This window comes from Lynx rufus, unplaced genomic scaffold (assembly GCF_022079265.1).
Source record: "Lynx rufus isolate CCGP_SWC_20201006 ecotype Redwood Valley unplaced genomic scaffold, mLynRuf1.p SCAF_21, whole genome shotgun sequence".
Lineage (NCBI taxonomy): Eukaryota > Metazoa > Chordata > Mammalia > Carnivora > Felidae > Lynx > Lynx rufus.
The window spans coordinates 27,128,414-27,155,967 of record NW_025814836.1 but is presented as its reverse complement, the minus strand read 5'-3'; the positions used below and the strand labels follow the sequence as shown (position 1 = coordinate 27,155,967).

The window sequence follows — 27,554 nt, the reverse complement described above, 5'->3', positions numbered from 1 at the left end:
GGGAGTGGAGCAACGGGGGCGGAACTGGGGGGGGGGTGGGGCCGCGGAGCTGAGCCTCAGACGGTGCAGGAGGGGGAGGAGCCTCGGAGGCGGAGGCGGGGTGGAACGATGGGGGCGGAGCGTCGGGGCGAGCCTCGGAGGGGTGGGGGTGGAGCCAGGGGTGGGGCCGCGGGGGCGGAGCCAGGGACGGAGCCCTGGGGTCAGGCGCTGAGCCACGAGGGGCCCGATCCGGCCGGGCCCAGCCGAGTGCAGCTCGCCGCCCTGCTCCCTGCTGGCCAGCATGTCCTTCGTCCCTGTGGCCGAGGATTCTGACTTCCCCATCCAAAACCTGCCCTACGGCGTCTTTTCCACCCCAGACAACGTGAGCTGCTGCACTTGGCTTCCGGGCGGGGGCCGGAGGGTGCCTACTCCGCCGGGACCCGCGCCCCAACCCCCCGCCACCAGTGGCCGGCAGCGCCGACCAGGCGGGACGCCGGCCAGTCGTCCTCTTCTGGACGCGCTCCGCGGAGCCCTCCCCCTCCCCGGGGTCACTGGGGCCCGCGGTTCCCCTGCTGAGCGCGCCCCGCGGAGGCTCCCGGGTCACTGGTGTAGGAGAAGTGAGACAGAGGCGGGGGGGGGGGGGTGGGGGGGGAGGCTTTTGGGCTGTCTCTTGAGGAGCAGTGGTGCCGAGGGTATGTGGGTCCGAACCCCACTTTCTAGATGTGCGCGTTGTTGGACCTGGCGGCCGCGGTTTGTGCAGATTTGTGTGAGGATTAAATGCGAATTGAAACAGAACATAGGACTGTCGTTCCCAGGCCAGCAGATCAAGTTCGATTGTTGTTACCGAGGGGTCATCCTGCTTCCTCCAGAGTTCCTGGGGTTTGTTTCCTGCCCCCAGGGCACCGCGTTAGGGCCCTAGCTCCCCCCGCAGGTTAACCGGGCGCTAGAGGGTGAGCTGGCCCGTGGCCTTTGGGATCTGGGATGTTGGGGGACTTTGCCTCCAGCTGGAAGTCTTTGGGCTGTGGGGTGGCCTCGCCGGCGTTCCCCAGCTGGTCAGAAGAAGCCTTTTGGAGACAGGAGCTTTTGCTTAGTAAGTGTAGTCTGACCGGCAGAAAGAAATCTTTGAAAACCCGGCGTTCGTCAGCAAATATTTAAGGTCCCTGGGTGGGGGAAAGCAGGTCCCCTTGGATTTATTCATGGTATTTGTGGCTCGCATTTCCACTCCCAACCTTGAAGGTCAGCTCCTGATTCGCTCTGTAAACCGTAGACCCCCGAGTCTGCTTGCCCCCACCAGTGTTCAAGAAATAATTGCAAAATGCAGCCGCTGGCGGTCCGCCCCTTCCCCCACAGCTGATCTTTGACCCCCAGGGGCCGCCCTCCTGTGGCCCCGCCTGCAGCAGGCCGGTCCTCAAGCGCCAGTGTGGTTTCACAAGAGCCAGGCCTGACTAAATGTCGCAAGAACACAAAGTTAACACTTGGTCCCCTGGAGGGACCCGAATACGGTGAGGCAGGTTAAACCTTGACCCGTGTTAGCCAGCTACGCTCTGCTCTCCGCACAGCGCTGACACTTTGCCCTCCGCATGCGCCCTTGCCTTTCCTGGGAGTACAGAACAGTTAGAGACACTTGCCAGAGGCAGGACAGGTGCTTTGACTTGCCTTCCCGGAGGGCTCTAGAATTCATGTCCCTTGAACCCCAGGCTCTTGCTGCTGGCACATTAGAATGTGCAGGGACAGCCCCTAAGGACGCTCGGGAGACAGAGCCCCTTCCCATGGCCCTCTGGAAAGAGCACTGCCCCTCTGGCATTCTAGAAGGTTCAGGGCGTTCGAGTGGGAACAGGCCCGGTCTGAAGCCATCTCTGCCCACGTCGCACGTTCCAGGGGTTGTGCCGGCCTCGCCAGGCTGGCGTGATTGCCAAGGCACACACCAGCGGCCAGCTCTTCGAGATTCGGGCCGAAGAGCAGTGAGTTAATCCAGTCACGTTTTGTTCGTTCTTATATTCGGTAAATGCTTCAGAACCCCAACTCCGGGCCAGATGCTGGGCTGGGGGTTGGGCATCGAAGGCACACCAGACACCTCCCGTGGCAAGGTGCTTGTGGATTGGTGAAATGGAAGAGGCTCTCTCTGTGAAGACAGGGATAGTGGCTTCTGGGATGTGGGCACCCAGGTAGTCTGGAGCCGATGGCCAGGTTGTTAAAGTCCCTGCAGTCCGGCTGTGCCTCTGCTCTCTCCAGCCACACCGTCTGCTTTTTGGTCTCTGGAACATTCTAAGAGCATTTTTCTGCCTCAGGACCTTAGCACGTATTGTTTCTTCTGTCTCACCCGAGGAGCCCCCTGCTGCCCTCCAGCCACACCTATTATGTCACTGATCCCTGTGCCGCCTTTGCTTCTGGACAGCTGGCACCAGTCCCGCCTCTGTCCCCCATGCTTTGACAGCCTTAGTGTCCTGCTGGTGTGGAGTAGAGGCTTCATACATGTTTTCGCCTGAATGAATCCCTGTCTGAGCCATAACGGGGCTCGTCATCCAAGCCCCCGGGCCTCAGCCCTGCGCACGGGGCGCTCTCTGCTCCGCTGCGCCACGACAATCCCCGAGGGCAGGCTGAGGTTAATCCTGGGGGATAACCCAGCTGCCGGGTAGGTGGTGAGTCCTCCTCACCAGAGGCATTCACCCAGCGCCTGAGGAACTTAGCTGGAGACTTGGTCTCGATGAGGGACTTGGACTAGGCCACCTGCTCCTTCCCCACTCCCAGGGTGTTTGATTTAGGTCCCGTTCAGTGAACAGGATGCTTTCCTTGTCCTGTAAGGAGAGAGGATTCCAGATGCTGCCTGGGCAGAGATCTCGGGGCAACCTCAGTCCCCTGGGACATGGAGGGGGTTGGGTGCCATGGTAGGATCCAGTCCTCCGTCCCATCCGGAGGGGGACCCACGGGCTCTTAACTGGACAGATTTTTCGGGTAAAGCAGAGCATCTGGCCGAGGCTTTCCCTGGCACTGACCATGCCGTCTCCCTCCCAGCCGAGACCGAGGATCGGCGTGGCCATTGGCGACCAGATCCTGGACCTCAGCGTCATCAAGCACCTCTTCACCGGGCCTGTCCTCTCCAAACACCAGGATGTCTTTGATCAGGTAGGACGCTGGGACACAGCTTGTCCGGGATCTCAGGGCATTTGTGAAAACGCCACCAGGAGAATCTCTTTCCCTTCTGTTTCGGGGAAGAGATCGTGCCTTCGGAGGCGCCGGGGACAGCTCTGGTCAGCACCTCGGTGCAGAGAGTGCCGGGTCCGCGGCGCTGGGCCTGTCGCAGGCGTCTCTGGACTGGGGCTCCCGGTAACCGTGTGAGCCTCTGCCTGTCCGCGGCCAGTGCTGACCCTCTGGGTCTGGAGACGTCGCCAGGGAGGAACGGACGGCTGGAATGGACAGACGCCTTCTTTGTGGCCCCCGGAGTGCACGTACCCGTGGGATGGACGTGACTTTACGTCCCTGTAGGTGGTCCGGGCCCTGATATGCACCCCCCGTTCTGGGTCAGGAAGGAGGATGGTGTGTGTTGAGCGTGTGCTCCGCCCACAGCCCCCGTCCAGTCCTCACGACGGCCCAGTGCACGGAACCGGATCCCCATTAGATGGGTGGGGGTCTCCTCTGCGTGAGGCACGATTCTCCCTCGTCACCTGGCTACGGCATCCCAGCCCTTAGGTTGCACGGTGCCTCCCTGGCTGAGAAACCCCCTCAGGACGCGAGCGGAGGGTCCGTGTGGACTGTTCCCACAGGCGGTGCTGACCGGGCAGCCCCCCCAGATAGCAGCTCCCAGGCTTTGTGGCCCGTGTGCAAACCCGCGGGGGCATGACGCGCCGTCGGGGGAGGTGACGCTCGCCCGGGCTGGAAGGGCCGCTGGCAGAGCTGAGAACAAGGCCCCGGGCCTGAGGATGCTGGAGGTGGCCGTGGGCCCCGGCTGTCCCCGTGTGACCTCCTCTCTCTGCTCTGGCATAGCCGGCTCTCAATAGCTTCATGGGCCTCGGCCAGGCCGCCTGGAGGGAGGCGAGAGAGTCCTTGCGGAACCTGCTGTCCACCAGCTGTGCCAGGCTCCGAGACGACACGGACCTTCGGAGACGGTGAGGGACACTCGGACGCTGGCGGGTGGGGAGGAGGGGACGGTGTGGCGGCCGGGGCCGTTCTGAGGCAGCCTCCCCCAGCCCCTGCCTGGGCTGCGGGTCAGGGCGGCAGGGCTCTGGGCCGACCGGGATGACCCCTGTGTCCGGACTACAGGGTCCCGGCCAGCTCGGGAGCTGCCCCCTCCCTCACTCAGCCATCCCCCCTCAGCACCTTCCGTGGCCTTGTCTGTCTGCCTCCCGGAGAAGGAGTAATTTAGTCTGTTTTCTGGAGGGGAAAATGGGAGCCATGAGGAGGCCCCTTGGCTTTGGAGCAGACGGCCTGCCCAGCGTGGCCCCGGGCCAGCCTGGGGGGTGCTCGCTGGAGACTGAGCTGGGTTCCAGGGCTGGTTTGGGCGGCCAGAGCAGGGACCCCCTCCGTGCTTACCCGGCCCTGAAGCCCCCGGTTCTGTACTGCAGGGCGTTCACGGCCCAGGCTTCTGCTGCGATGCACCTGCCAGCCGCCATAGGTGAGTGGGGTCCCCGCACCCGGAGCAGCTCTGTGGCCCACGGTGGCTGGCTGGGGCCCTGGCCGCTGCTGCGTGGTGGGGGGAGGGGTCACGGACGCAGGCCCGGATGGAGGCCGGAGCCCTGGCTGGGTGGGCGCCGGCTGCTGGGATTTACAGTTGCCCCCAGGCTCCCACCCCGGCACATCACCCCGCCCGTCCCTGAGCCTGTGGAAAGTGCTCCCACCTCACCTGTGAGTCCAGGGCCCTGGAGCGGGCCAGTTTGAGCCCCTGGCAGGGAGTGTGGCCGCAGAGCGCCCCGGTTTCAATCAGACAGCAGGAGTGGGGCAGACTCTCTCAGCTGAAGCACAGGGAGGTCTCCACCCTCGCCTCCCAGCCCCGGGCGGCCGGCCTGCCGGGATGGCCTGGGCATCTGTGTGCCCGGAGGCTTCCGGAACACCGCGTCTGCCTCGATTGTTTCTGTGGCCTCCGGAAGCCTTCCTGGTGGAGAGCGTCCTTCCAAAAGACAGACGCACAGTGGGTCGGGACTCACCCCCACCCGGGGGGGGTTGAGGGTTCAAAACAGCTGAAGTGCGCAGGGCACGGAGCTCAGGTCAGAGTCCACGTGTGGGGAGAACCCCCCACCTGCTCAGCCACGGCTCTGGGACCGGGTCCCACCTCCTTCCTGCCGCTGCTCTATCCTTTCCCTGGGCTCTTGCTCTGAGCAGCTTATCAGAGGCATGGTGCACACACGTGGTGCACACGGCCCGCACCCACCCCGCCCCCTGCCCCGGCCCCGTAAGGTCTCAGTCTGGAGGGTTCAGTCCACGTGTGCCCTGGCGCAGCCCCCTCCCCCTCCGTCCAGTCTGCAGTCCGTCCGTCTCCAGTCTTTCCTACAGGTTCCGTGGGGATGCAGTCGCACCGCACGCGAGCCCTGTGTGTGCGCTGCGACCGGCATTTCCTCCCCGTTTCTGCTGTGCTGCCCTTGTGTCTGTTTGCTTGTTTATTTATTTATTTTTACATTTAGTTATTTTTTGAGAGACATAGAGAAACAGCACAAGTTGGGGAGGCGCAGAGAGAGAGAGAGGGAGACACAGAATCGGAAGCAGGTTCCAGGCTCCGAGCCGTCAGCACAGAGCCCGACGCGGGGCTCGAGCCCGCGAACCGTGAGATCACGACCCGAGCCGAAGTCGGACGCCTAACCGACTGAGCCCCCAGGCACATCCCAACGATTCGTAACTGTCCAGTTGAGAACCGCGTGGCCCCCGAAACTCGCTGCAGGAGCCTCCGGGGTGGGCGCCTCCTCTGTCCCACGCATCACAGCCCCGCTGACACCTCCCTTTCCAGCCCCTTTTAAATGATTGTGATAGAGACTTACACAGATGTGCTGAAAACAAATACACAAGAGGCGGAGACTATAAAATTAGTGTTTTTAATTGGTGGTATGGGCTCTGCGCTGGGCTCCTCCCAGGGAGGTGGGGTCTTACTGCAAAATGCAACACTGTATTCTAAAGTAAATGCAGGGGCGCCTGGGTGGCTCAGTCGGTTAAGCGGCCGACTTCAGCTCAGGTCACGATCTCGCGGTCCGTGAGTTCGAGCCCCGCGTCGGGCTCTGTGCTAACAGCTCAGAGCCTGGAGCCTGTTTCAGATTCTGTGTCTCCCTCTCTCTGACCCTCCCCCGTTCATGCTCTGTCTCTCTCTGTCTCAAAAATAAATAAACGTTAGCGGCGCCTGGGTGGCGCAGTCGGTTAAGCGTCCGACTTCAGCCAGGTCACGATCTCGCGGTCCGGGAGTTCGAGCCCTGCGTCGGGCTCTGGGCTGATGGCTCGGAGCCTGGAGCCTGCTTCCGATTCTGTGCCTCCCTCTCTCTCTGCCCCTCCCCCGTTCATGCTCTCTCTCTGTCTCAAAAATAAATAAAAAAAAAAAAGTTAAAAAAATAAATAAATAAAAAAAAATAAAGTAAATGCAGACGCGATTTCCTCCTCCCCTCTCCCCTCCTCCTCCCCTCCTCCTCCCCTCCTCCTCCCCTCCTCCTTCTCCCTCCTCCCCTCCCTCCCCCTCCTCCCTCTCCCTCCTCCCTCCCCCTCCTCCCTTGTCCTCCCTTCCCCTCCCCCACCTCCCTTTCCTCCTCCATCACCGTCTCCTCCCTCCTCCCTTCCCTGTGCTCCTCCTCCTCTTCTGTCTCATTCTTCCTCCTCCTTCTTCCTCCTCCCCTCCCTCCCCCTCCTCCCTCTCCCTCCTCCCTCCCCCTCCTCCCTCTCCTTCCTCCCTCCCCCTCCTCCCTCTCCCTCCCCCTCCTCCCTCTCCCTCCCCCTCCTCCCTCATCCTCCCTTCCCCTCCCCCACCTCCCTTTCCTCCTCCATCACCGTCTCCTCCCTCCTCCCTTCCCTGTGCTCCTCCTCCTCTTCTGTCTCATTCTTCCTCCTCCTTCTTCTTCCTCTCCTCCCTCTCCCTCCTCCCTCTCCCTCCTCCCTCCCCCTCCTCCCTCTCCCTCCTCCCTCCCCCCTCTCCCTCCTCCCTCCCCCTCCTCCCTCTCCCTCCTCTCTCCCCCTCCTCCCTCGTCCTCCCTTCCCCTCCCCCACCTCCCTTTCCTCCTCCATCACCATCTCCTCCCTCCTCCCTTCCCTGTGCTCCTCCTCCTCTTCTGTCTCATTCTTCCTCCTCCTCTTCCTCCAGAGGAGGGAGTGATCCCCCAGGGGAGAGTGGGGGGAGGGGCCTCAAAATGTTGCCGGGATTCGGACGCAGACCAGGGGAGGGGAGAGGCTGTGCAAGCAGCAGGCCCAGGTCAAGCGAAGGCCAGTGAGCAGAGTCCTGGGCTGGGGGCGGTGACACTGGAAGTCTGTCCCCCTTCCCCGGAGGGGTGTCCGTTGTCCGCGCCCGACGGTCTTGGCTCCTTGTTCCTTGTTTCTCCGAGGGCAGTTCTGGAAACAAATTGTGGCTGAGGCTTGGATGTGCCCTGGCTGAGCTGCTGGGGAGCACCCACGGGGCAGGGACGCGGGAGAGGCCCCTCCCTGTCCCGGGCATCTGGCCACCACTGGTGCCCACTGTGTCTCCCCTGCAGGTGACTACACGGACTTCTACTCCTCCCGCCAGCACGCCACCAACGTGGGGATCATGTTCCGGGGCAGCGAGAACGCGCTCATGCCAAACTGGTACGTCGGGCCCGAGTGCGAGAAGCGCGTTCTCCCCGGAGCTAACGAGCCCCTCTCGGGGCGGAGAGACGGGAGGGCCCCGCCGCGCCTGTGGATCAGAAGTCAGTGCCCCAGGCCCCTTGGTGTGGGGAGCACAGGTGGGAGTTCTGTCCCCGAGCGTGTGAGGTCCTTCCGTGCTTCTTGGCCGGCGCTGGTTCTGTGGGCACACTCGAGGCCTGGCCTCTGCACCCGGGACCCCGCCCGCCGCGTGGGAGCGTCTCTCAAGTGTGGTGGGCCCACGGCGAGAGTCACACAGGTGCTCGAGGGATCCCCCGAGGCTCTGACGGCCAGCCCGAGGGCACGGGAGGGAGCACAGGCTCGGAGAAGCCCTGAGGGGACCAGCGGCGGCTGCAACCCCCCAGGTCAAGGCCACGCCCCACAGGGAGCTGAGATCCTTGCCCCTTTGGTCTGTGCTGTCCTCCGGAGGTGGCGGTGACTGGAGACGCAGTGGCAGGGAGGGCATGTGTGTCAGAATCAAGGTGAGGAAGGAAGAAGGAAAGAGACAGCAGGTTAACGACCCAGAGAGGTTAAGCAGCAAGGCCAGGGTCGCCGAGCAAGGCGGTGAGTCTGGGACCGCAGGCGCGCAGGGAGGGGAGACTCCGGCGGGAGCCGCGGGCCACTGCCGCCGCAGGGGAGAGCAGACGGGCCTGTCGATGTGTGGCGCGAGGGGGCCCTGGGCCTCCTGCTGCCGCCTGTGCGAGTCCTTCATTACACAGGATGCACCTACGTCTTGTGATCGGCCCAGGCCCCACCCCTGAGCCCCTTCTCCCGGGGCAGCACGCTGCTCCGTCTTCCATAGTCTTTCGCAGACATTCCTGCACTCCCCCCGCCGGCTTTTCCGGGCGGTCACTGCTCTTTCGTTAATTTGGAAGAACGTTTCACGTTTCATAGAAATTAGCCCTTCGCCGTGTCGTGCGCTGTGTTTTCTCCCGACGTGGCGTCTTTCTCCTGTGCTTTGTCTGTACAGCACTTCGACATTTTTATAAAGCCAAACACGTGTATTGTTTTTACAAAATTTTTATTTTGGAGAGAGTGCATGCGTGTGAGAGCAGAGAGGGGCAGAGAGAGAGAGAGACAGAGGGAGAGAATCTTAAGTAGGCTCCACACTCAGAGTGCAGCCCGATGTGGGGCTTGCTCCCATGACCCTGGGATCCGGGCTTGAGCTGAAATCAAGAGTTGGACGCTTAACCGACTGAGCCCCCGGGAGCCCTGTTTCCTCCCATGTTAATGCTGAGCAGTGTTCGTGGTACGGACACTTAGCAATTCCTTTTGAGTTTTGTTTGTTTTTTAAGCTTGTTTATCCTGAGACCGCGAGTGAGCAGGGGAGGGGCAGAGGGAGAGGGAGAGAGAGAGAATCCCAAGCAGGCTCCCTGCTCTCAGCACAGAGCCCATTGCGCGGCCTGGACTCGAGAACCGTGAGATCACGACCTGAGCCGAAACCAGGCGTCAGATGCCGAACCCACTGCGCCACCCAGGCGCCCCGCGGGTTTCGACTGCTTTTTGTTTTTAGCTTGCAAACTGTAGAAGTGACCTTGACCGCGTGTCACGGTAACCTCCTTCCGCCGTCTTCCGCAGGCTGCACTTGCCCGTGGGTTACCACGGCCGTGCTTCCTCCGTCGTGGTGTCAGGCACGCCGATCCGAAGGCCCACGGGGCAGATGAGGCCCGACGACGGTAAGTGACCCTCACGGGTCCCCGCTCTGTGTCCCCACACGGCGGGTCCCGTGGCCCAGCACGTACAACAGCCCCTCTCTTCTGATGTCTTGCAGCTAAACCCCCCGTCTTTGGCCCCTGCAGGCTCCTGGATATGGAGCTGGAGATGGTGAGCGGGGTGCTTCCTGGGCGCGGCCTGTGCCCGGCGTTGGGACACAAGCTCTGTGTCCGCGAGCTCTCCTACTTTCTAAAAGCGAACCGGTAACTTCCAGACCAGTACTCGCGGGGCCCGCAGGGGTCACTTGGGACCCACGCGGAGCGGGAAGGAGTTCGAGGCCCCATGGTGTGTTCCCTGCGGGGGCTGGACGGGGCCACGCTCTACCTTCTGCTCAGCTCCTGCTGTACGTGGGTGGCGTTCTCACCACGTAAGGCCACGCTTTTTGCATCTTTGTGCTTTTTTGGGGTGCTTTTGCTGTTTAAAACCCCCCTCGGGTGCAGTGCTCGCGTCAGTGAGCACAGAGACAGCATGTGCGGGCACTCCGCGCTCGTGTTGGTGAGTCAGCGGGAGACGTTCGATGGGGTGACTTCCAACAGAAACACACGCAAGGCGAGGTGAGATACGGACCGGTTGTGCGACCGGAGGCCCGGCATTTTCCACGGGAGCGGTGGGTCTGCACCTGCTCATGCAGTGTGAGTGCGGACTTCGTGGGTGTGATCACTGCACGGGGCACCGGGCGGCTCAGGCCGCGGAGCATCAGACTCGGCTTTGGCCCAGGTCGTGATCTCTCGGGTGGGGAGATCAAGCCCCACAGCAGGCCCTGCGCTGACAGTGTGGGGCCTGCTTGGGATGCTCTCTCCCCCTCTCTGCCTCTCCCCTGCTTTCTCTCTCTCTCTCTCTCTCTCTCTCTCTCAATAAATAAACAAATCTAAAACAGTAATTAATACAAAAAGAATATAAACCCCATGCGTAGCAAGAATCAGCTACACCTCTCAGCTCCCCTAAGGTTGTGTCCAGGCCCGTGTGATCTCAGAACTGGGGTGACTTCAGGGCTGCATGTTTTTTTTTACCTTAAACTCTTTATCTTGAGGTGATTGTAGAGTGACGTGCGGTTGTGAGCAGTTATACAGGGAGACCCCGACCCCCTGCACACGCTGTCCCCCGCGTGGCCATCCCACAGCATCACCCCCAGGACACGGACATTGACTCTGGGTTCCCTCGCGCTGCGTGCAGGTCTGTGCGTTTGACAGGGATGAGGAACTTGGAAGTCCCCGAGGTGAGGGGACAGGCAGGAGATGCCAGGCTGGAGGAGGACTGGCTGCAGGGCAGTGTGTTAGGCCAGCAGGTCGTGGAGCCAGGCCCCGCCCCCCTTCCCCCCTCCCCCCCCACGATGGGGGTGCACGGGCAGATGGCGGGGGCTCCCCATGGTGGTTTTAGGTGAGACCTCAGAGAGGGCTGAGTATCTCCTCGTGGCAGGTGGAGGAGAAAGGGTTGGGGGCCCCCTGGTAAGGTGGGGGCAGGCTGGAGCCCCCCATCTCTCTGGTCCTGCTCTGCGATTTCTTGGGGTTCCGTCCAGAGGAAGGAACGTGTGTCCGCTTGCAAAGAGCCCCCAGTCCCAGCAAGGCCTTCCCAGCCAGCCCTCTGCCTCCCGCAAGGGGGCGCCACGTGGACCCCAAGAGGGGGTCTGCCGGCCCGAGGCACCGGCACAGGGCTCCCTGCAGGCAGATGGGCCCCGTGTTGGGGGTAGACCCCAGGCGGATGAGAGGAAAGGAAACCAGTGTGTGGAAAGACGGTCGGGGGTGGGGGGGGGCACAGATTTCCTCCACTCGATGGGGATCAGGTTCTATACAAATTGGGGCCCTTGGTGTTTTTTTTTTGTCCTAAATCTTGATAAAAGAAGTTGCAACGTTTAGACACACAGAACAAATAAAAGCTGTGGCTCAGGTTTTACGAATGTCGTAGCTGATTCCGTGTGCTTTCGACGGCGTTCCCCCGTCTCGGTATCCAGCTGGTTCCTGCACACGTTCTTGGTGATGCTGTTCTCTGGTGGGGGGGGGGCCGTGGGGGGGGTACCCCATCTGGCTCTCTCCTTGGCTGCATTATGGAGGCAGGTTTGGGACTTTTCTTGACATGAGTGCCCGCCCAGAAGTGTCTCTTCCGCAGCCTCACACAGCTGTCAGATCGCAGCACGTGGGGTGTGTGCAGGGGTGCTGAGGGAGGGGCGGGGCAGGGCGGGCCTGGAGGCCTCTGTCTCTGTTCCAGCACGGGCGGGCGGGTTTGTGGAAATACCTGACCTTTGCCTCCAGGCAAGTGAGGGGCAGCAGGGGGCCGATGCTGACCGCCTTCTTTCTTCGCAGGCTTTCTTCGTAGGCCCCGGGAACAACTTGGGAGAGTCGATCCCCATCTCCAGGGCCCACGAGCACATTTTCGGGATGGTCCTCATGAACGACTGGAGCGGTAATCACGGGGGTGGGCGTCCCGGGGCCGGGCCCCCTGCGAGCACTCTGCTCTGGGGAGCACTCCGCCCTGGGGAGCACTCCGCCCTGGGTGAAGACTAGATGCCAGGGCGGCGGTCACCGGGCCTGATGGTTCTCGGGTCTGGTGCAGGTCAGGGGAGGGGGGTGCGGCCTGGGTTCCACGCAGACTTTTCAGCTCTGAGCCCTCGGGCAGGTACCTCCCCCCTCTGATCGTTTTCTTGTGAGTTCAGTAGGAACAAGGCTGACCCCTTGGCTAACCCTTGTGAGCACTTACGGGCCGGGCCCTGTGCCGAATCCCTGCAGGGTGCTGGTGACACGGTTATTCCCATGCCGCGGGCGAGGAGGTCGGGCTGAGATTTTGAACCGAAGCAGCCCAGCGTCCAGCCGCTCTCGGCCCCTGGGCTGTGTGCCAGAGACCCCAGAAGCGTCTGCCTCCCACGTGGATGACGAGTTTCTAGCCCCTTCGGGGTGGGGGGACGGTCCGCCTGCCCTCGGGTCAGCCTGCCTCTTGCTGTGACTCGGCACAGTGACCTGGGCACCGACTGCTGCTGTCCCCGGCCGTGGGCAGCCTGGCTGGGGCCCGTGCACCGCGGAGGAGGGAAGCTCACCGTGAGGCCCCGGAGCCTCTGTGAGCCCGGCTCGGCCCTCCTCTCGCAGCTCGAGACATCCAGAAGTGGGAGTACGTCCCCCTTGGGCCGTTCCTGGGGAAGAGTTTCGGCACGACCATCTCTCCGTGGGTGGTGCCCATGGACGCCCTCCTGCCCTTTGCCGTGCCCAACCCGGAGCAGGTGAGCTCACCTCTGCAGCGGTTCCAGAGCCAGGCCCCTCCACCCGAGGCCACGGGCGCACCCGGCATCGGGACCCCGGAGGGAAGCTCTGTGCCCCCGGCCTGCCCGCGTGTGACCTCAGGCAGGCCGGGCACCGCTCCTTCTGCCTGTGCTTTCCCTGCGCCCCGCACAGTTGCTGCGTGGCCTTCAGAATCCTCTGGGGCCGGGGGGACCGGCCAGCTGAGGGAAGAAGGGGTCCCGGCCGGGGCCACCACCTCGCACAACTCCCCGGGTCGCAGAGTTCTGTTCTGTGGGACGGCGCCCCCTGGAGCCCCGCTGATGGGATGCAGCCTGGAGCCCGGCAACAGGGGGCTCACTCGCAGGCCCCCACCCCACCTCCTCTGCCGGCAGCCGGCAGGAACGCCCTGGGACCTCCCCAGCGGCCCCTACTCTTAGCCAGGCCTCTCCCCCCACCGACTCCCGTGTCTCCCCAAGGCCTGCGATGCTCAGGTGCACACGGCCCTTTGCCGTTCCCCCATCCCTGACCCCCGGCCTCCCCCTGCCGGGGCTCTTGCAGCCACCCTGTCCCCCACCCCCCGCGCTCACGTCTGCTGTGCTAAAAGCAAGCTTGGGGTCTTTCCCCGTGAGCAGATGCCTCGCGACGGGGATTCGCCCCGTCCGTCATTTTTCCTCTCTGAGACTGGCTCTCCCCACCTGGGTGAGCCCCCGACGCCTGCCCCCTTCCCTGGCGGGACCCCCTGACTGCCCGCCAGGCCGCACCCCTCCCGTGCCTCCCAGTCACGTGAGATCTCGGGCTCCCCCTGCGCAAACACCTTCGCAGGGTCTTCATAACTCTGGTTACTCCTGCCTGCTGTTTCTTGGATGTTTTCCTGTAAAGCAGCTGCCTTTTTTATTTTATTTATTTATTTATTTATTTATTTTTATTTTTTTTAATTTTTTTTTTTTCAACGTTTTTATTTATTTTTGGGACAGAGAGAGACAGAGCATGAACGGGGGAGGGGCAGAGAGAGAGGGAGACACAGAATCGGAAACAGGCTCCAGGCTCCGAGCCATCAGCCCAGAGCCCGACGCGGGGCTCGAACCCACGGACCGCGAGATCGTGACCTGGCTGAAGTCGGACGCTTAACCGACTGCGCCACCCAGGCGCCCCAGCAGCTGCCTTTTTTAAACTCAAATGTATTTAGACAAGACAGGGATAGTGTTTTTGTTTTAGATTTTTTTTTTTCCTCTACGTCCTACTGGTGTCACCAGCCACCAAGTTCATCATAAAAAAAAAACAAAACACATAACCGTTAAAATCATCCCAGATTATCTCGTGTGTCGCACTTCAGGAAAACACCGTGCTGGGCTGATGTGCGGACTCGTGGCCTGGCCCTCGGCGGCCTCCACCGGCGTCCCGCACCGACGGGGCGCCCCTCTCGGCCGCTGCTGCCCCAGCCTCCCCCACTGGCCTTGTCTTGTTCCCCATCTCTGGCCCCCTCCACACCCCCCCACCCCCTGCTCCACTCCCTGGCTTTCTGGGGCATCCCTGATCTGACCCCTGCACCTTTGACCTGCGGATGTTCCCCCCTCGGCTGCGTTTCCCAGAGTCTGGCACATGTGACCACCAGTGTCCCTGCCGTCCAGGGACAGGTCCTACGTCAGACCCCTTGTGCCTGGGGAGCTGGTCTGCTGGGGGCCCCGCCTGGGCCAGCGCAGCCCCTCAACCAGTAGCCCTCTGTGCTCTGCTCTGCCCTCACAGGACCCCAAGCCCCTGCCGTATCTCCGCCACGACCGGCCCTACACGTTCGACATCAACCTCTCTGTCACCCTGAAAGGTACTGTCGTGCGCTCAGAGACTGTGTCCAGGTGGGCTCCTGGACTCCTGGGGGGCAGAGGGTGGCTGGTGAGAGGGTGTCTCCCACTGCAGCCTTAGAGCCCCATGGGGGTCTTGCAAAGGAAAGGGGGAAGGGACACCCCGCCCGCAAAGCGTGCCACACTGGGCCCACAGGACGTTGGTGACGTATTGCTGAGCTCTCGACTGTTAGGGCCAGAAAGCACGGAGTCTGGGACCTGCCTCCTCTGTCTGAATCCCCTCTCCAGCACCGCCCCCCCACCCCTGCCAGGGTCACCCCAGCCTCCACTCACACACCACTGGTGACCCCTCCCTCGTGCCTGTCGGGAAGCCTGGCTCTGCTCCCTGGGGCCACACACCCTGTCCCCTGCACCCTACCCCGGGTCAGCCCCGAGAGCCTCGCAGACGGCCCGGGGCCCACGGCCCACAACCCCCGGTGGCTCTACGGCTCAGCTCCGAAGGCCAGTAGAGCATTAGTGTAAAGGGCCTGGCCCTGCAGACCATGGCTCTGCTTAGCCGTAGGACTCTGGGCAAGGGGCTGAACCCGTCTGGGCCTCAGTCTGTCATCCGTAAAATGGGACAGTGATGGCATCGACTGGACCGTGTGGTCGTGAGGGTAAAGGATGTGGCGTCGTGCAAAGGTTTAGAACAGAGCCAGTACCAAGGAAGAGGCCGGTGTCACCTCCATTCCTGATGGGGGACCTTGGAGGCCCCCAAGGGGAGGGTTTGCCCAGGGACCAACACAGGCCCCTGGCCGCGCCCTTCCTGGATCGCTCTCCTCCTCTTAACCTATGTACGCGCGCCGGGCCCTGCTGTCCCGCCAGCTCCAGCGTCTCCGCCCCTGACAGAGGTGCTTCCCGGCAGCAGGCTGTGTCCTGCAGGAGGGGACGGCACTGTCACCCACAGGAGCAGGACGCTCCCAGAGGGAGGAGTTGTAGGAAGGGCTCACGGCTGCCATAGCGCCCGCTGCAAAACCGCACCAGCCAGTCCCGCTCTTCCGTGGTAGACTTTGGGAAACTGAGGCTCAGAGAGGAAACTGAGGCTCAGAGAGGAAAGGCACTTAGGGGGCTGAGGGCAAGGCTGAGAGGAAAACCCAGGGCTGTCGGTCCCGGGCTAGTCTCCTACCCACGGACCCTCTCTGGGGCCCGTTTCTGTCTTCCCTTCATCTGTCCAGAAACATCCAGGGGAGAGCCCGGTTGGGGAGGGGACGGGTTTATCAAGAAGGCGGTGTCGGGAGATGTAGAAAGACCTAGAAGGGGAGGACTGAGCCCAGGGATGGTTTCCCAGGCCCCCTCCCCCCTGCAGTCCCGAAGGTGCCGTCGTGACGGTCCCTGTCGGGATCTGCGGGACGCGTGTGGGCGGGAGCAGGTGTGGGGGACCTGACCTGCTCTGTGCAGCCGCGGGCGGGAAGCCAGGGCCCGGGCCTCGGACGGAGTAAAGAGCTTCCTCGCGAACCCCGTCGAGGAACCGAGCAGCAAAGCCCGGCGCCTTGCTTGCAGGAGGTGTTTAATAACTGCTGGCAAAGTAGGTCGTCGAGCAGCACCCTGCCCGTCCCTGGAGGAGTCCGCCGGGGACAGACGGCCCCGCTGTCCACAGGGCCCCGGGGGGCGTGGCACACAGGTTTCAACACGTGCACCGCCTCCGGCTGTTCCCCCCCCCCCCGCTTACACATTCCCCCCCCATTAATGGAGCGAGGGCCCCCCATCAGTGCTACTTGTTTCCAACAGGAGAAGGAATGAGCCAGGCAGCCACCATATGCAGGTCCAACTTTAAGGTAAGCCTTGAAACCTGGGGTGGGGGTGGGGGAGGGCGGGGGTGCTGCTTCCTGGACCTTCGGGAAAGAGGGCCGTCCTGCCGGCAGGAACAGGAGGATTGCGTCCGTCCTGGGATGCGGTCGTGGCGCAGTGCGTGGGCCTGTTTCTAAAGAGGCCACAGAGACCACCCCCCACCAGATGCAGCCTGCATAGATGTGACCAGTGATGTTCTCGGGGGACGGCAGATGTTCCCACGAGGGTCTAGCCTCTGGCTTCTTTGGTCCTGCTGGGGGCGGATGGATCCAAGTCACTTTTTTTTTCTTCTTTTCAAGTAAACTTCTAATTGAAGCCCAACACACAGGGAGGAAAATGCAGATTCTAAGTGCACAGCTCAGTTAGTTTCACCAAGTCAACATCCCCGTGCGCCTGCACCCACACCAGAATGGCAGCGTCTCAGCTGCCCCCTGCTGTCCCCTCCTGTCACATCATCGCCACCCCCCTACCCCCACCAGGGTGATCTCTCTTCTGACTTCTGTTGCCGTACGTCAAGTTGGTCTGTTTTTTATAGAAATGGAATCATACAATTTGTGTTCTCCTCCCTCAGGCTTCTCTAACGTGGCAGGTGTCTGATTGTTTAAGTGGTGGTTCGTTATCTCATTCCGTAAAATGTTCTACTCTTGACAGATGTGTGGGTTGTTTCCGTTCGGGGCCAGTACAGAGCTACTGCGAACATTCTAGAACATTCTGGTCCGCGGGACATGTGGGTTGTTTCCGTTCGGGGCCAGGACAGAGCTACTGCGAACATTCTAGAACATTCTGGTCCGCAGGACATGTGGGTTGTTTCCGTTCGGGGCCAGGACAGAGCTACTGCGAACATTCTAGAACATTCTGGTCCACGGGACGTGCGGGTTGTTTCCGTTCGGGGCCAGGACAGAGCTACTGCGAACATTCTAGAGCATTCTGGTACACGGGACGTTTGGGTTGTTTCCGTTCGGGGCCAGGACAGAGCTACTGCGAACATTCTAGAACATTCTGGTCTGCGGGACGTGCGGGTTGTTTCCGTTCGGGGCCAGGACAGAGCTACTGCGAACATTCTAGAACATTCTGGTCTGCGGGACGTGTGGGTTGTTTCCGTTCGGGGCTAGTACAGAGCTACGGTGAACATTCTAGGCCACATCTCTTGGTGCACACTCGGGCACTTTTCAGTTGGGTGTGTATCCAGAAATACACTTGCTGGGTCACAGAGCACGTGCATCTGTACACTCAGCCTAGAAGCTCTTCCAGACAGTTCCCCAGAGCACTTGTGCCAGTCCCTGCTCACGCTAGCAGCAGGTAAGCGTTTTGGCTGCTCGGCCGCTCCCCGCTGGCCGACAGGCGCTGCCGTGTGCCTTTTCCTGTAGTCACTGAGGGTGCAGGGGTCAGTTTGCATCTCCCTGATGGGTAGTGTGGCTGGGCACTTTTTCAGGTGTTTGCTGAACACTTGCACGTCTGAATCAACGTATTCCCGTCTGCTCTAGTGTCCTCTTGAATTGGACATTGTCATGGGCTCCTTATGCTGAGAAAAGATCAGGGGGCCTTCTTGGGGGGACTCCTGGGTTCGAGCCCATTTCTAAGTTTTCCTTCGCCAGGAGCGTCAGGTCTGAGAAGCTGTGGACTTGCGCTGCATCTGAGCACCTTGGTGGCCACATGGTTCCCCCCGTCCCCCCCGTCCCCAGTGGAGCCCCCCCACCCCGGTGCTCCTTTGTTCCCGGGCTCTCCCTGACATCCTGTTCGAATCATTCTGCTCCATTGCCCGTGTCTGCTTCGGGGCCCAGGGGGGCGGGGAGGTGGGGGGCAGTGCAAGCAAGGCCTGCTCACGGGAAGCCTCTGCTGTGATGAGGTCCTAAACCCTGCCAACTCAGGACTCAGGTCCATTTGCAGGGCAGCGTGTAATTGAGGACAGATGAGCAGGTTGCAGACTGAGGGTGTGAGTGGGGAGAAGGTCTGCCTTCTTGGGGACGTGTGAAGGAGCAGAGGAGCCAAAGCTGTAGCCAGTGCTCAGCTGGGGTTTGGGGGGCAGACCTGGGTGGCTCAGCTGGGGTGGGGGGGGCGGACCTGGGTGGCTCAGCTGGGGTGGGGGGGGCGGACCTGGGTGGCTCAGCTGGGGTTTGGGGGGCGGACCTGGGTGGCTCAGCTGGGGTGGGGGGGGCGGACCTGGGTGGCTCAGCTGGGGTGGGGGGGGCGGACCTGGGTGGCTCAGCTGGGGTGGGGGGGGCGGACCTGGGTGGCTCAGCTGGGGTGGGGGGGGCGGACCTGGGTGGCTCAGCTGGGGTGGGGGGGGGCGGACCTGGGTGGCTCAGCTGGGGTGGGGGGGGCGGACCTGGGTGGCTCAGCTGGAGTGGGGGGGGCGGACCTGGGTGGCTCAGCTGGGGTTTGGGGGGCGGACCTGGGTGGCTCAGCTGGGGTGGGGGGGGCGGACCTGGGTGGCTCAGCTGGGGTGGGGGGGGCGGACCTGGGTGGCTCAGCTGGGGTGGGGGGGGCGGACCTGGGTGGCTCAGCTGGGGTGGGGGGGGCGGACCTGGGTGGCTCAGCTGGGGTGGGGGGGGCGGACCTGGGTGGCTCAGCTGGGGTGGGGGGGGCGGACCTGGGTGGCTCAGCTGGGGTGGGGGGGGCGGGCCTGGGTGGCTCAGCTGGGGTGGGGGGGGCGGACCTGGGTGGCTCAGCTGGGGTGGGGGGGGCGGACCTGGGTGGCTCAGCTGGGGTTTGGGGGGCGGACCTGGGTGGCTCAGCTGGGGTGGGGGGGGCGGACCTGGGTGGCTCAGCTGGGGTGGGGGGGGGCGGACCTGGGTGGCTCAGCTGGGGTGGGGGGGCAGACCTGGGTGGCTCAGCTGGGGTGGGGGGGCGAACCTGGGTGGCTCAGCTGGGGTGGGGGGGGCGAACCTGGGTGGCTCAGCTGGGGTGGGGGGGTCCTGGGTGGCTCAGCTGGGTTGGGGGGGGCAGACCTGGGTGGCTCAGCTGGGGTGGGGGGGGCGAACCTGGGGGGCTCAGCTGGGGTGGGGGGGCCTGGGTGGCTCCGGGAGGACAGCTTTTGCTGCTGCCAGCCACTCGGGGCACCGGGAGAACACCTAGGGAGGATGTCCGCCTTGAGTGGCTATGGGCTGCCGGCCGGAGGCTGGGGTGAGCCACCTTTCCTGTCCCTGTGTCCCCACCCTCAGTACATGTACTGGACGATGCTCCAGCAGCTGACCCACCACTCTGTCAATGGCTGCAACCTTCGGCCAGGGGACCTCTTGGCTTCTGGAACCATCAGCGGGCCGGTGAGTCTCCGAGGACCTTTGGGCCTGCCCCTGTGGCCGGGCGGTCCCACGAGGCAGGGGCTCGTAGGCTCTGCTGGGCGTCCACTCTGCAGCCGACACGCTCACCACATGCGAGGCTTTCTTCCCTTTCCTGTTGTGAAGGAGCCCGAAAGCTTTGGCTCCTTGTTGGAGCTGTCCTGGAGGGGAACGAAGGCCATCGACCTGGGGAACGGACAGACCAGGAAGTTTCTGCTGGACGGGGATGAAGTCATCATAACAGGTGAGGGCGGCCAGGCCTCGCGGGCTCCGTCCGACTTCTCTTGTCCGCGTGCCCCGTTGTGAGCGTGTGGCGCTCCAGGCTGGCCGAAGAGCCATCTGTCCTCCCTCGTCCCCACTCTGGCGTCCCCGGGCCCGCGTCTGCGTGTCCTGGCCTCCCGCCTCCACCGGCCTTGGCCTTGGCTACCCAGGACTTTAAACCGCAGTCTCCACAGGGGGGGACGCTCTGGAATGCGGTGACTGCCTTGGGATGGGAAGGTCACCACCCTCACCTCTGCGTGGAGCAAGCCGCCCCCCCCCCCCCCGCTTCCCTGGATCATTTCCTCTGCTTCAGTTCAGGGTGTGAGTTGGGGGGGACCCCCTGAAGCTCCACTGGCAGAGGCACCCCTGGTGTCAGGCCCGGCTCGCTGCCTGGGGCTGCTCCTGTGTCCCCGGGCTTGCTCCTCTGCGGGGTGAGGCTGTGTGCCTGGGCGGGCTGGCAGGTGCAGCGTGCTGGGCAGGGGGCAGCTTCCCAGTCTGTGGGTGGGGTGGGGTGGGGAGTAGCCCGAAGGTAGTTTCCAGGGAAGGGCCGGTGAGGTCGGCGTGCCGGGACCCGGGTTCCAGAGAAGGAGTTACGCTGTCACCTTCTGTGTCCACAGTGGGAGGTGGGGGCGCTGGCTTTCCCCTCTGTCCAGGGCTCAGTGACATGCCCTGACCTCTTGGGTCCCTCCATCCCTGCGTGGACGCACCTGTCCCTAGCTTTCCTCTGGACCCAGCAGCGGCACCTGGGGGCTCGGGAAGACCCTGGGGTCCCCGCTCGTCTGGGTGCGGCTCCTGCCCTCCCCCGGACCGGTGGGCTCAACCGGGACAGCTTCGCCCCTCAGGGGACAGTCACCGTCTTAGTTGTCCCTGGGTGGTGGCCGGGGATGCCGCTGAGCGTCCTACACCGGACAGCCCTTCATAGCGAGTGACGTCTGGCCCCGGATGTCACTCGCGCTGGGGTAGAGAGAACCCCATCTTGGCCACCTGCTGTGCCAACAGTAAATGGGGAGGGAGCGGCCAGCCTCACGCCCCAGGATGGCTCGTCGTGGACCCTTGTTCGGGTAGCAGGTGGTGCGTTAGTGGGGGTGGCGGGGCCCCGGTGACGGATGGAGCACCCGTGTCGAGTCGGGGGCGGAGGGCAGCGTCCCCGCCGGGAGGAGGGCCCTCTACAAATGCTGCTTCCGTGCTCTCCCCTGGCTGCCGGCATCTCGTCCCCTCTCCCCGTCGGGTAGCAGGTGGGGCCCCTGATTTGGGGCCCGTCTGCAGCAGGGGGGGGATCTGGTGGTGTCTTTGTGTGAGCCGGGGTCACGGGCCAACCCCGGCAGGGGGTCACGATCACCACCGCCTGGCGCGGCCCTCTTCAGCTCCTCTGGCCTCCACGCGGCCCGGGGTCCCGGGGGTGCGATCCAGTCTGGGGGCCCCGGGGCCCGAGGCCTCACGCCGACGCGTCTGTGTGTCCGTCCATGTCCTCCAGAGCCACCTTGGGCTCCCTTCGAGACACGGCGGTAACGTGTCACTGTCTGGCTGGAAGCTGGTCCGTGTCGCCTCAGTGGCCTCAGAACACGGCTCGTCGGGGCTCTCAGCCCCCCGCCCCCTCCCCCGGCAGCTTCCCGGAACAAGTGCACCACGCTCGTCTCCCGCCCGGGCTGTGTGCCTCCCGTTCCCTCAGTGTCCCGGTGAACTCCTATCCACCCATCAGATCCCAGCCCAGATGCCCCTTCCTCTCTGCTCCCGTGTCCTCCCTGCTGAGTCCGGTCCGCACAGGCCCTCCCGCTAAGCAGACCCTCGCCGTTGTTTCGGGGCATCGAGGGCCTGGAGCTCCCACCTATGGAGCATCGCGCCGGGGGCCTCACCCAGATAGTCCGTCTAACCCTCACGACCCCGAGAGAGGGGCCGCGCTCAGAGGCCGAGCGTGCGGCCCCCGTCACTCGCTCGCCACCGCCACAGCAGCTGGCACCCGCTGGGCGTTCGCGGGTCCCCTGTGTCAGGCGTGGCAGCCCGTGGCAGCCCCCGCCGTGGGTACCGTCCCGCGATCTGCTTCGCAGATGAGGAAGCTGGGTTCTGGGGGGCCCCTGGCCGCGGAGCGGCCAGGCACTCTGTCAGCAGACGTGGGGTTTGGCCCCAAACGCACTCGGGGGCGGAGCGTGCCCGTCAGGAAAGCCGCGGGTCCAGTGCTCCGGAGGGTCCCTGGCGGCAGGTGCACCTACCGTTCCGTGTCCGCGCCCCCGCGGCTCGGCTCAGCTCCGGGAGGGTCGCTCTTCGTTGCCCGTCGTGTTTGTCGTGCTGCCGAGGGCCCAGCTGCGTGCCTGACCCTGTCCTCCTCCGCCCCAGGGCACTGCCAGGGGGACGGGTACCGCGTCGGCTTCGGCCAGTGTGCTGGGAAAGTGCTGCCCGCTCTCCTGCCCGCGTGAGGCTCTGCGCATCCCGGACGTGAGCTCACCGCCCCTGCCCGGGGATCCCCGCCGTCCGCGGCCGCGGGCCTGGCTCCTTGTTCAGTGGTAAATAAAGCCGTCGTGCTCGGTGTCCACGCTCGAAGCCCCGTGCTGTCCCGTGTGACCTCCACTCGTGCCCTTGATTGGACCCACAAGTCAGGGTGTGTCCCACTTCACGGTCTCCGCGGTTGACCGGCGAGGCTCATCGGTCACCGTTCCTATGAGACACCCCGGCCCCCCCCGCGCTCGCTGGTGTGGAAACAGCGGCCCCTGCATCAGAGTGCTCTTGAGAAACAGAGACGATAGGATGTGATGTGTGTAGAGAAATGCGCTTTAAGGAATCGACTTGTGATTGTGCAGGCTGGCAAGTCCAGAATCTGCAGGGTGGGCCGGAGGCTGGAGGCCCAGGGAACAGCTACAGTGTGAGCTCGAAGGTGGTCTGCTGCAGAATTCCCTCTTCTTCTGGGGAGAGCAGGCCTTTTTCTCCTAAGGCCTTCACCTGATGAGATGAGGCCCACCCACATTATGAGGGAAGGTGGTCTGGTTTACTCAAAGTCCACCCACTTAAATGTTCACCTCATCTAAAACATGCCTCCACAGCAGCCTCTAGACTAACGTTGGCCCAAACCTGCGGGTACCGTGGCCCGGCCAAGCGGACACGTAAAGTCATCGTAGCACCCCACACATCCGGTATCTCTTGGGGGGCTGCCTCACGGGGGCACGTGAGGAGCAGACTTGGTTCACGGGCTCCGTGGCTGTCTCAGCACATGGCGAACCTTGGCTTCGGAGCCCCCAGGTTGTGGGCACACACACCTGAACTGAACAGATGCCAGGGCAGAAAAGGGGCCGGGGGCTAGCTTTCCTTCCCTCGTTGGCCCACAAGACCCACAAGGATCCGGAGAGTGAGCCCCGCCCCATGTCCTCCGCCCTGCCCACGACAAACATGCAGCCCCAGTCCCAGCCTGGTTCCTCGTGCCCACGGTGACTTTTCTTGAGCCAGACGGACCTCATGCCAGAGCCTGTCTGTCAGATCATGCCATTCATTCATTCATTCATTCATTCATTCATTCTGCCTTCATCAAGTGTCTTCTCTGTGTCAAGCACCGTGTGGGCACATAAGACACAGCACAGAATAGCCCAAACCTCTGCTCTTGTGATGTTCACGTTCCAGTGGGGGGCAGACAATAAGTGAAGGGGCAAGGAGAAGACCCCCAGTGTGCAGGAAAGTGTAAGTCCTCTGGAGCACTGGGGGGCACGGATGCTATAAACAGGTGCTCAGAGAAGGCCTTAGTGTCTTGGGTTCTAAGTGCTTTTCTGCCAGATGGCCGGAGGCAGTGAGGGAGCAAGCCAGTCGGAGGTCCGGAGAGGGAATGCTCCAGGCAGAGGGACCGGTCTGTACAAATCCCTGGGGATGAAGCATGCTTCTCATTTCCGGGAACATTCCAGGGCCCGGAACCGTGGCGTTCGGAAGGCAACGCCACAGTGACACCGAGGGCCCACGTTGCTCGTCCCCACACGTGTTTTTCATCCTTACGGTGAAACCACCCCACGGTGCCACAGGCTGCTGGAGCTCCAGCCAACACGCCCGAGTTCCAGGTGCACAGAAAAAGAAGATGAAGAGGTGGAGGCTGGGGCGGGGGGGGGGCGGGGGATGGAAGCAGCCCCCTTCCGGCTGAGCTGTGTCGCTCACGCGGCCGTCCCGGGCGCGCAGCACCACACCGTTGGCGGGAACCTGGTGACAAGACCATACCTCACCGCAGGGAGGTCTGGGGATGTCACCTTTTCGCTGCGTTCATGGTTTCTCCAGTTCAAACCAGGGTTCAGTTGCTAAAGAAGGAGGGGAGCAGGGATGCTGGGGCGGGGGGCGCCAGTAGCCTGCAGCCCGCAGGCTGGGCAGGGGCTTCGCGCTCTGACGCTGACCTGCTCTTGCCCAGGGGACTCTTGCCACCGTCTCCAGTCTCGGCCGGTTTCGGCGGAAGATCCTGTGCAGCGCAGACGGCCGCAGACCACCCAGGCCCCTACCCTCCAGACAAGACTGATCCAAATACCCTCTGAGTTTGGAAGGCCAGCCCCTTCCTGGGGGGTTTCCTCGGTTCCTGGGGGCCGGTGCCCCAGGACCACGTCCGTGTCTGTCGCTCCCCCGAGATCCCCGCTCTCCAGCTGGGTTTTGAGATTGTTCCTTTAGTTCTGTCTCCTGGCTCCAGTCTGCACGCGCGACCGTCTTTTCCTTGAAGGCCTCGCGTCTACACAGCAGAACAGCTGGCACGCACGGCGGGGGCTCCCGGAGGTCTCCGGCTGGCGGACGGAAGTCCTTTGACTCATTATCGGTCCATTTGGCCCCGCCGGCGCCAGGGAATGCTGATCTCAGCCGTTGAAGTCACAGGGGTCCCGCCTTGCCTCGCCGTGCACTTGAAGTGCCCCCGGGGGCAGGCGGTGCCGCGGAAATCTGCGGGATCCGGAGCATCGGAGCCTAGACGGGATCGGAGCATCGGAGCCTAGACGCGGGGCCGGTGGGGCCGGCCGGGATCCGTGCAGCAAGGACTGCTCCTTGGGCCTGGCTGCTCTCCTGGGTCCGGAAGTGCCCCGGGCAGCCCAGGGGACAAGGGGACCAGTGGTCTTTGCGCCCCGAGGCAAACCGCTCCCGGTTCCGCCTGTTTCGTTCCTGCTTCCTGCCCCTCGAGGCCCCTGGCGAGGGCACGCGGATGAGCCACGAGCCCTGCGACCCAGGGTAGAATCCCTTTGAGACGTGCCCTGAGCGGGAGGGCCAAGGCCAGAGGGGTTTCTGGCGGGATGGTCACGCTGGGGGTGCCGGCTGGACTCGGGGGCACCCCTCTGCCCTGGGCCCGGTGGAGCCCCTGTCGCTGCTGCGCAGGGGTAGGAGGGAGGAGAGCCCCTTCGCCTCCAGCGCCGCCCCCCGGCCCCGCCCCTGCCCTGCACCCTCTCCCTGACACTGGTCCAGCTTTGAGTGCTGCCGCACAGCTAGAGCGGGCCGGGTGAGGCTGGCCTCCGGCTGTCCCCTCCTTGGGGACAAGGGAGCTTTAGGGCTTTAAGTATGGTGAGGATTGTTTCTCCCAAGATTCTGCAATTGGAAAAGATAAGACAAAATAGGCCGAGAGAGGAGGATTAGGGCCTGAGGTCCCTGGTGGGGGGGAACACCCATTCTGGAACAATGCTGGGAGTGCCCGGCCACAGCCGCCCCCCTCGGGAGAAGGTTTCTCTTAATAATGTGCCAGACCCCACCTACCCCCTCAGGTTTCCCCCAGGAAGGTGACCGAGGGCCTCAGTGTGGCCTCAGACCGCCCCTCACCCAGCGGAGCGGAGCACCCAGCGCCTAGAGTTGTGCCCCCAGTAAGGGTGGGACCTGGGAAGGCGCGAGGGGGAGGGGAGAGGGGAGGAGAGACCAGGACCTTCTACGGCGAGGACCCCCGCCTGGAGTCCTCAGGCGTTCACTCCCGACTGTCCCCCGTCTGTACACAGGGCTTTCCTACCACTCTTCCGGTCTCGTCTGTTCTAATAAACTTTTGCCAGCGGCTCGTTTTGTGCGGGGACAAAGCGGCGGGACAGCCGGTCCCGGGTATTGTGGTAAAAACTCCCACAACAGTCCCTCGCACAGAATGGATCTCAAAAGAGGTTCTATTTTCATTTCTTTTCTTTCTTCAATTTGAGGCATATTAAAAAATTTTTTTTCAGGTTTATTTACTTATTTTGAGAGAGAACAAATGGGGGAGGGGCAGAGAGAGAGAGGGAGAAAGAGAATCCCAAGCGGGCTCCTCGCTGTCAGCACAGGCTCGAGCCCACGAACCGTGAGATCGTGACCTGGGTGGACGTTGAGATCACGACCTGGCTCAACCGACTGAGCCCCTCCAGGCGCCCCGGGGGGCATATATTTTCTAACGACCTCAGGAAAAATTCCCGTGGGGGGACTGCCTTCCAGAGTGTGCATCTGTGTCCTGTATGTGTCCCTCTCTGTCCCTCCCCTCAGCGGTGTCCCCGGCCCGAGGGAGAGGCAGAAAGGACTCCCAGATGCCCCTGACGAACGGGAGAGGGCAGAGTGGAGGCTTCCTGGCAGATGTGTTTGTTTTTCGCGGTCGCACAGACTAGTAACGCTGTGCCGAGAGCACACCCAGAGGCTGGGCAGCGGGTCCTTTCCTGGGGGGCGGGGGGATGGGGACGGAACATCTCTGCGGCCACCGAGGACTTGACCCCAGAGATCAACAGACCGCTGCTGTCTGTGACGATCCGAGCCACGTCTTCCTTCTCTAGACGTGGGGCTCCCGAGGGCAGAGTTGTTCGCTGTTGCTGCTGGAACGTTCTCCGGCACCTAGCACTGACCCGCCAGCACGTGGCAGGCACTTTGCCTGCATTTGCTGAACAGATGAATGGATCCCGGGAGACCACGGGCGACGGGATTCTGTTGTAGTCACAGATCCACCCCCGAAGCCAGGGACCCGCGGAGGCTCCCTTCTGCCTCGACGTTTCAGAGCTCGAGCTCGATGGTGGAATAAAACACATTCTCTTCTCCTACGCCGACATGCTTTGATAAGGACGAGACAAAATTTCAAAGCCATCTACGGCGTTTGAGGGTTGAAAAGGGGCAACATAGCGAACTAATTTATTTTCCTTTTTTTTTTAACTGAAGTTTAATTAATTAACACCCAGTGACCTGTTGCATTCGGACGTACGGTACAGGGATTCGACACCCATACGCCACCCGGTCGTCGCGATCCCCTGTCTCACCCCACCCCCTCCCCTCTGCTGACCACCAGTCTGTCCTTTGCATCAGACACAACAGTTTGATCGCTGTACCTGAACAGTGTTGGCCGTTTCGGATGACCGCTGAAGACCTACAGATACATGACTTGTTTCACAAACGTTTTCCAAGAAAGTTTTACGGTTTATTGCCTTCATTTCGTTAGAATCACTATTTTGTCATAGCCAGGCTTTTCGCACAACGTGGGCTCCATTGACAGACGAATCTCCGTGATTAAAAAAGTAAACCGACTTGTACTCAGAACGTACGAAAGGTAAATATTTTCACCCAAACCCTTAAGGTTAAAAATTGCAAAACTAAAGTTATCCTCTGTGCGTTTTCTGCGTTAGTTTTCTTTGATAATATTGAAACTTTCCACTACGATTAAAGGCACGACGTAGATTGTAACTGAAGAACGTTAACGCTTCATATCAAAACTATTTAAATCAAGCTGAAATGTTTAAATTTGTTAAAAAAAAAAAAAGTTAAATCCTTTCACGTATGTCTCATAAAAATAACACCCTTTGCAGTCCTGGTGTTCA

The 27,554-nt window shown here is 62.5% G+C and overlaps 1 protein-coding gene across 3 annotated transcripts; it reads left to right on the top strand.

Annotated features, from left to right (window-relative positions):
* Positions 1 to 194: 194 nt before the first annotated feature.
* FAH (fumarylacetoacetate hydrolase) lies at positions 195 to 25,966 on the top strand. 3 transcript variants are annotated; one of them, XR_006963346.1, is made up of 16 exons: positions 199 to 361; positions 2,992 to 3,102; positions 3,961 to 4,082; positions 4,539 to 4,588; positions 7,626 to 7,716; positions 9,331 to 9,428; positions 9,524 to 9,576; positions 11,763 to 11,862; positions 12,540 to 12,670; positions 14,412 to 14,487; positions 16,232 to 16,278; positions 19,453 to 19,554; positions 19,696 to 19,813; positions 22,162 to 22,328; positions 23,709 to 23,858; positions 24,197 to 24,286. XR_006963346.1 is itself a non-coding variant. In XM_047086503.1 (14 exons), the coding sequence occupies exons 1-14, from the start codon at positions 281 to 283 to the stop codon at positions 24,445 to 24,447; spliced, it is 1,431 nt and encodes a 476-aa protein (XP_046942459.1). In that variant the 5' UTR covers positions 195 to 280; the 3' UTR covers positions 24,448 to 25,966. The 3 variants fall into 3 exon arrangements, 2 of the variants coding, with proteins under 2 accessions (XP_046942459.1, XP_046942460.1); XM_047086503.1 differs by lacking the exons at positions 22,162 to 22,328; positions 23,709 to 23,858 and having other exon boundaries at positions 195 to 361; positions 24,197 to 25,966; XM_047086504.1 differs by lacking the exons at positions 23,709 to 23,858; positions 24,197 to 24,286 and having other exon boundaries at positions 22,162 to 22,360.
* Positions 25,967 to 27,554: the final 1,588 nt, after the last annotated feature.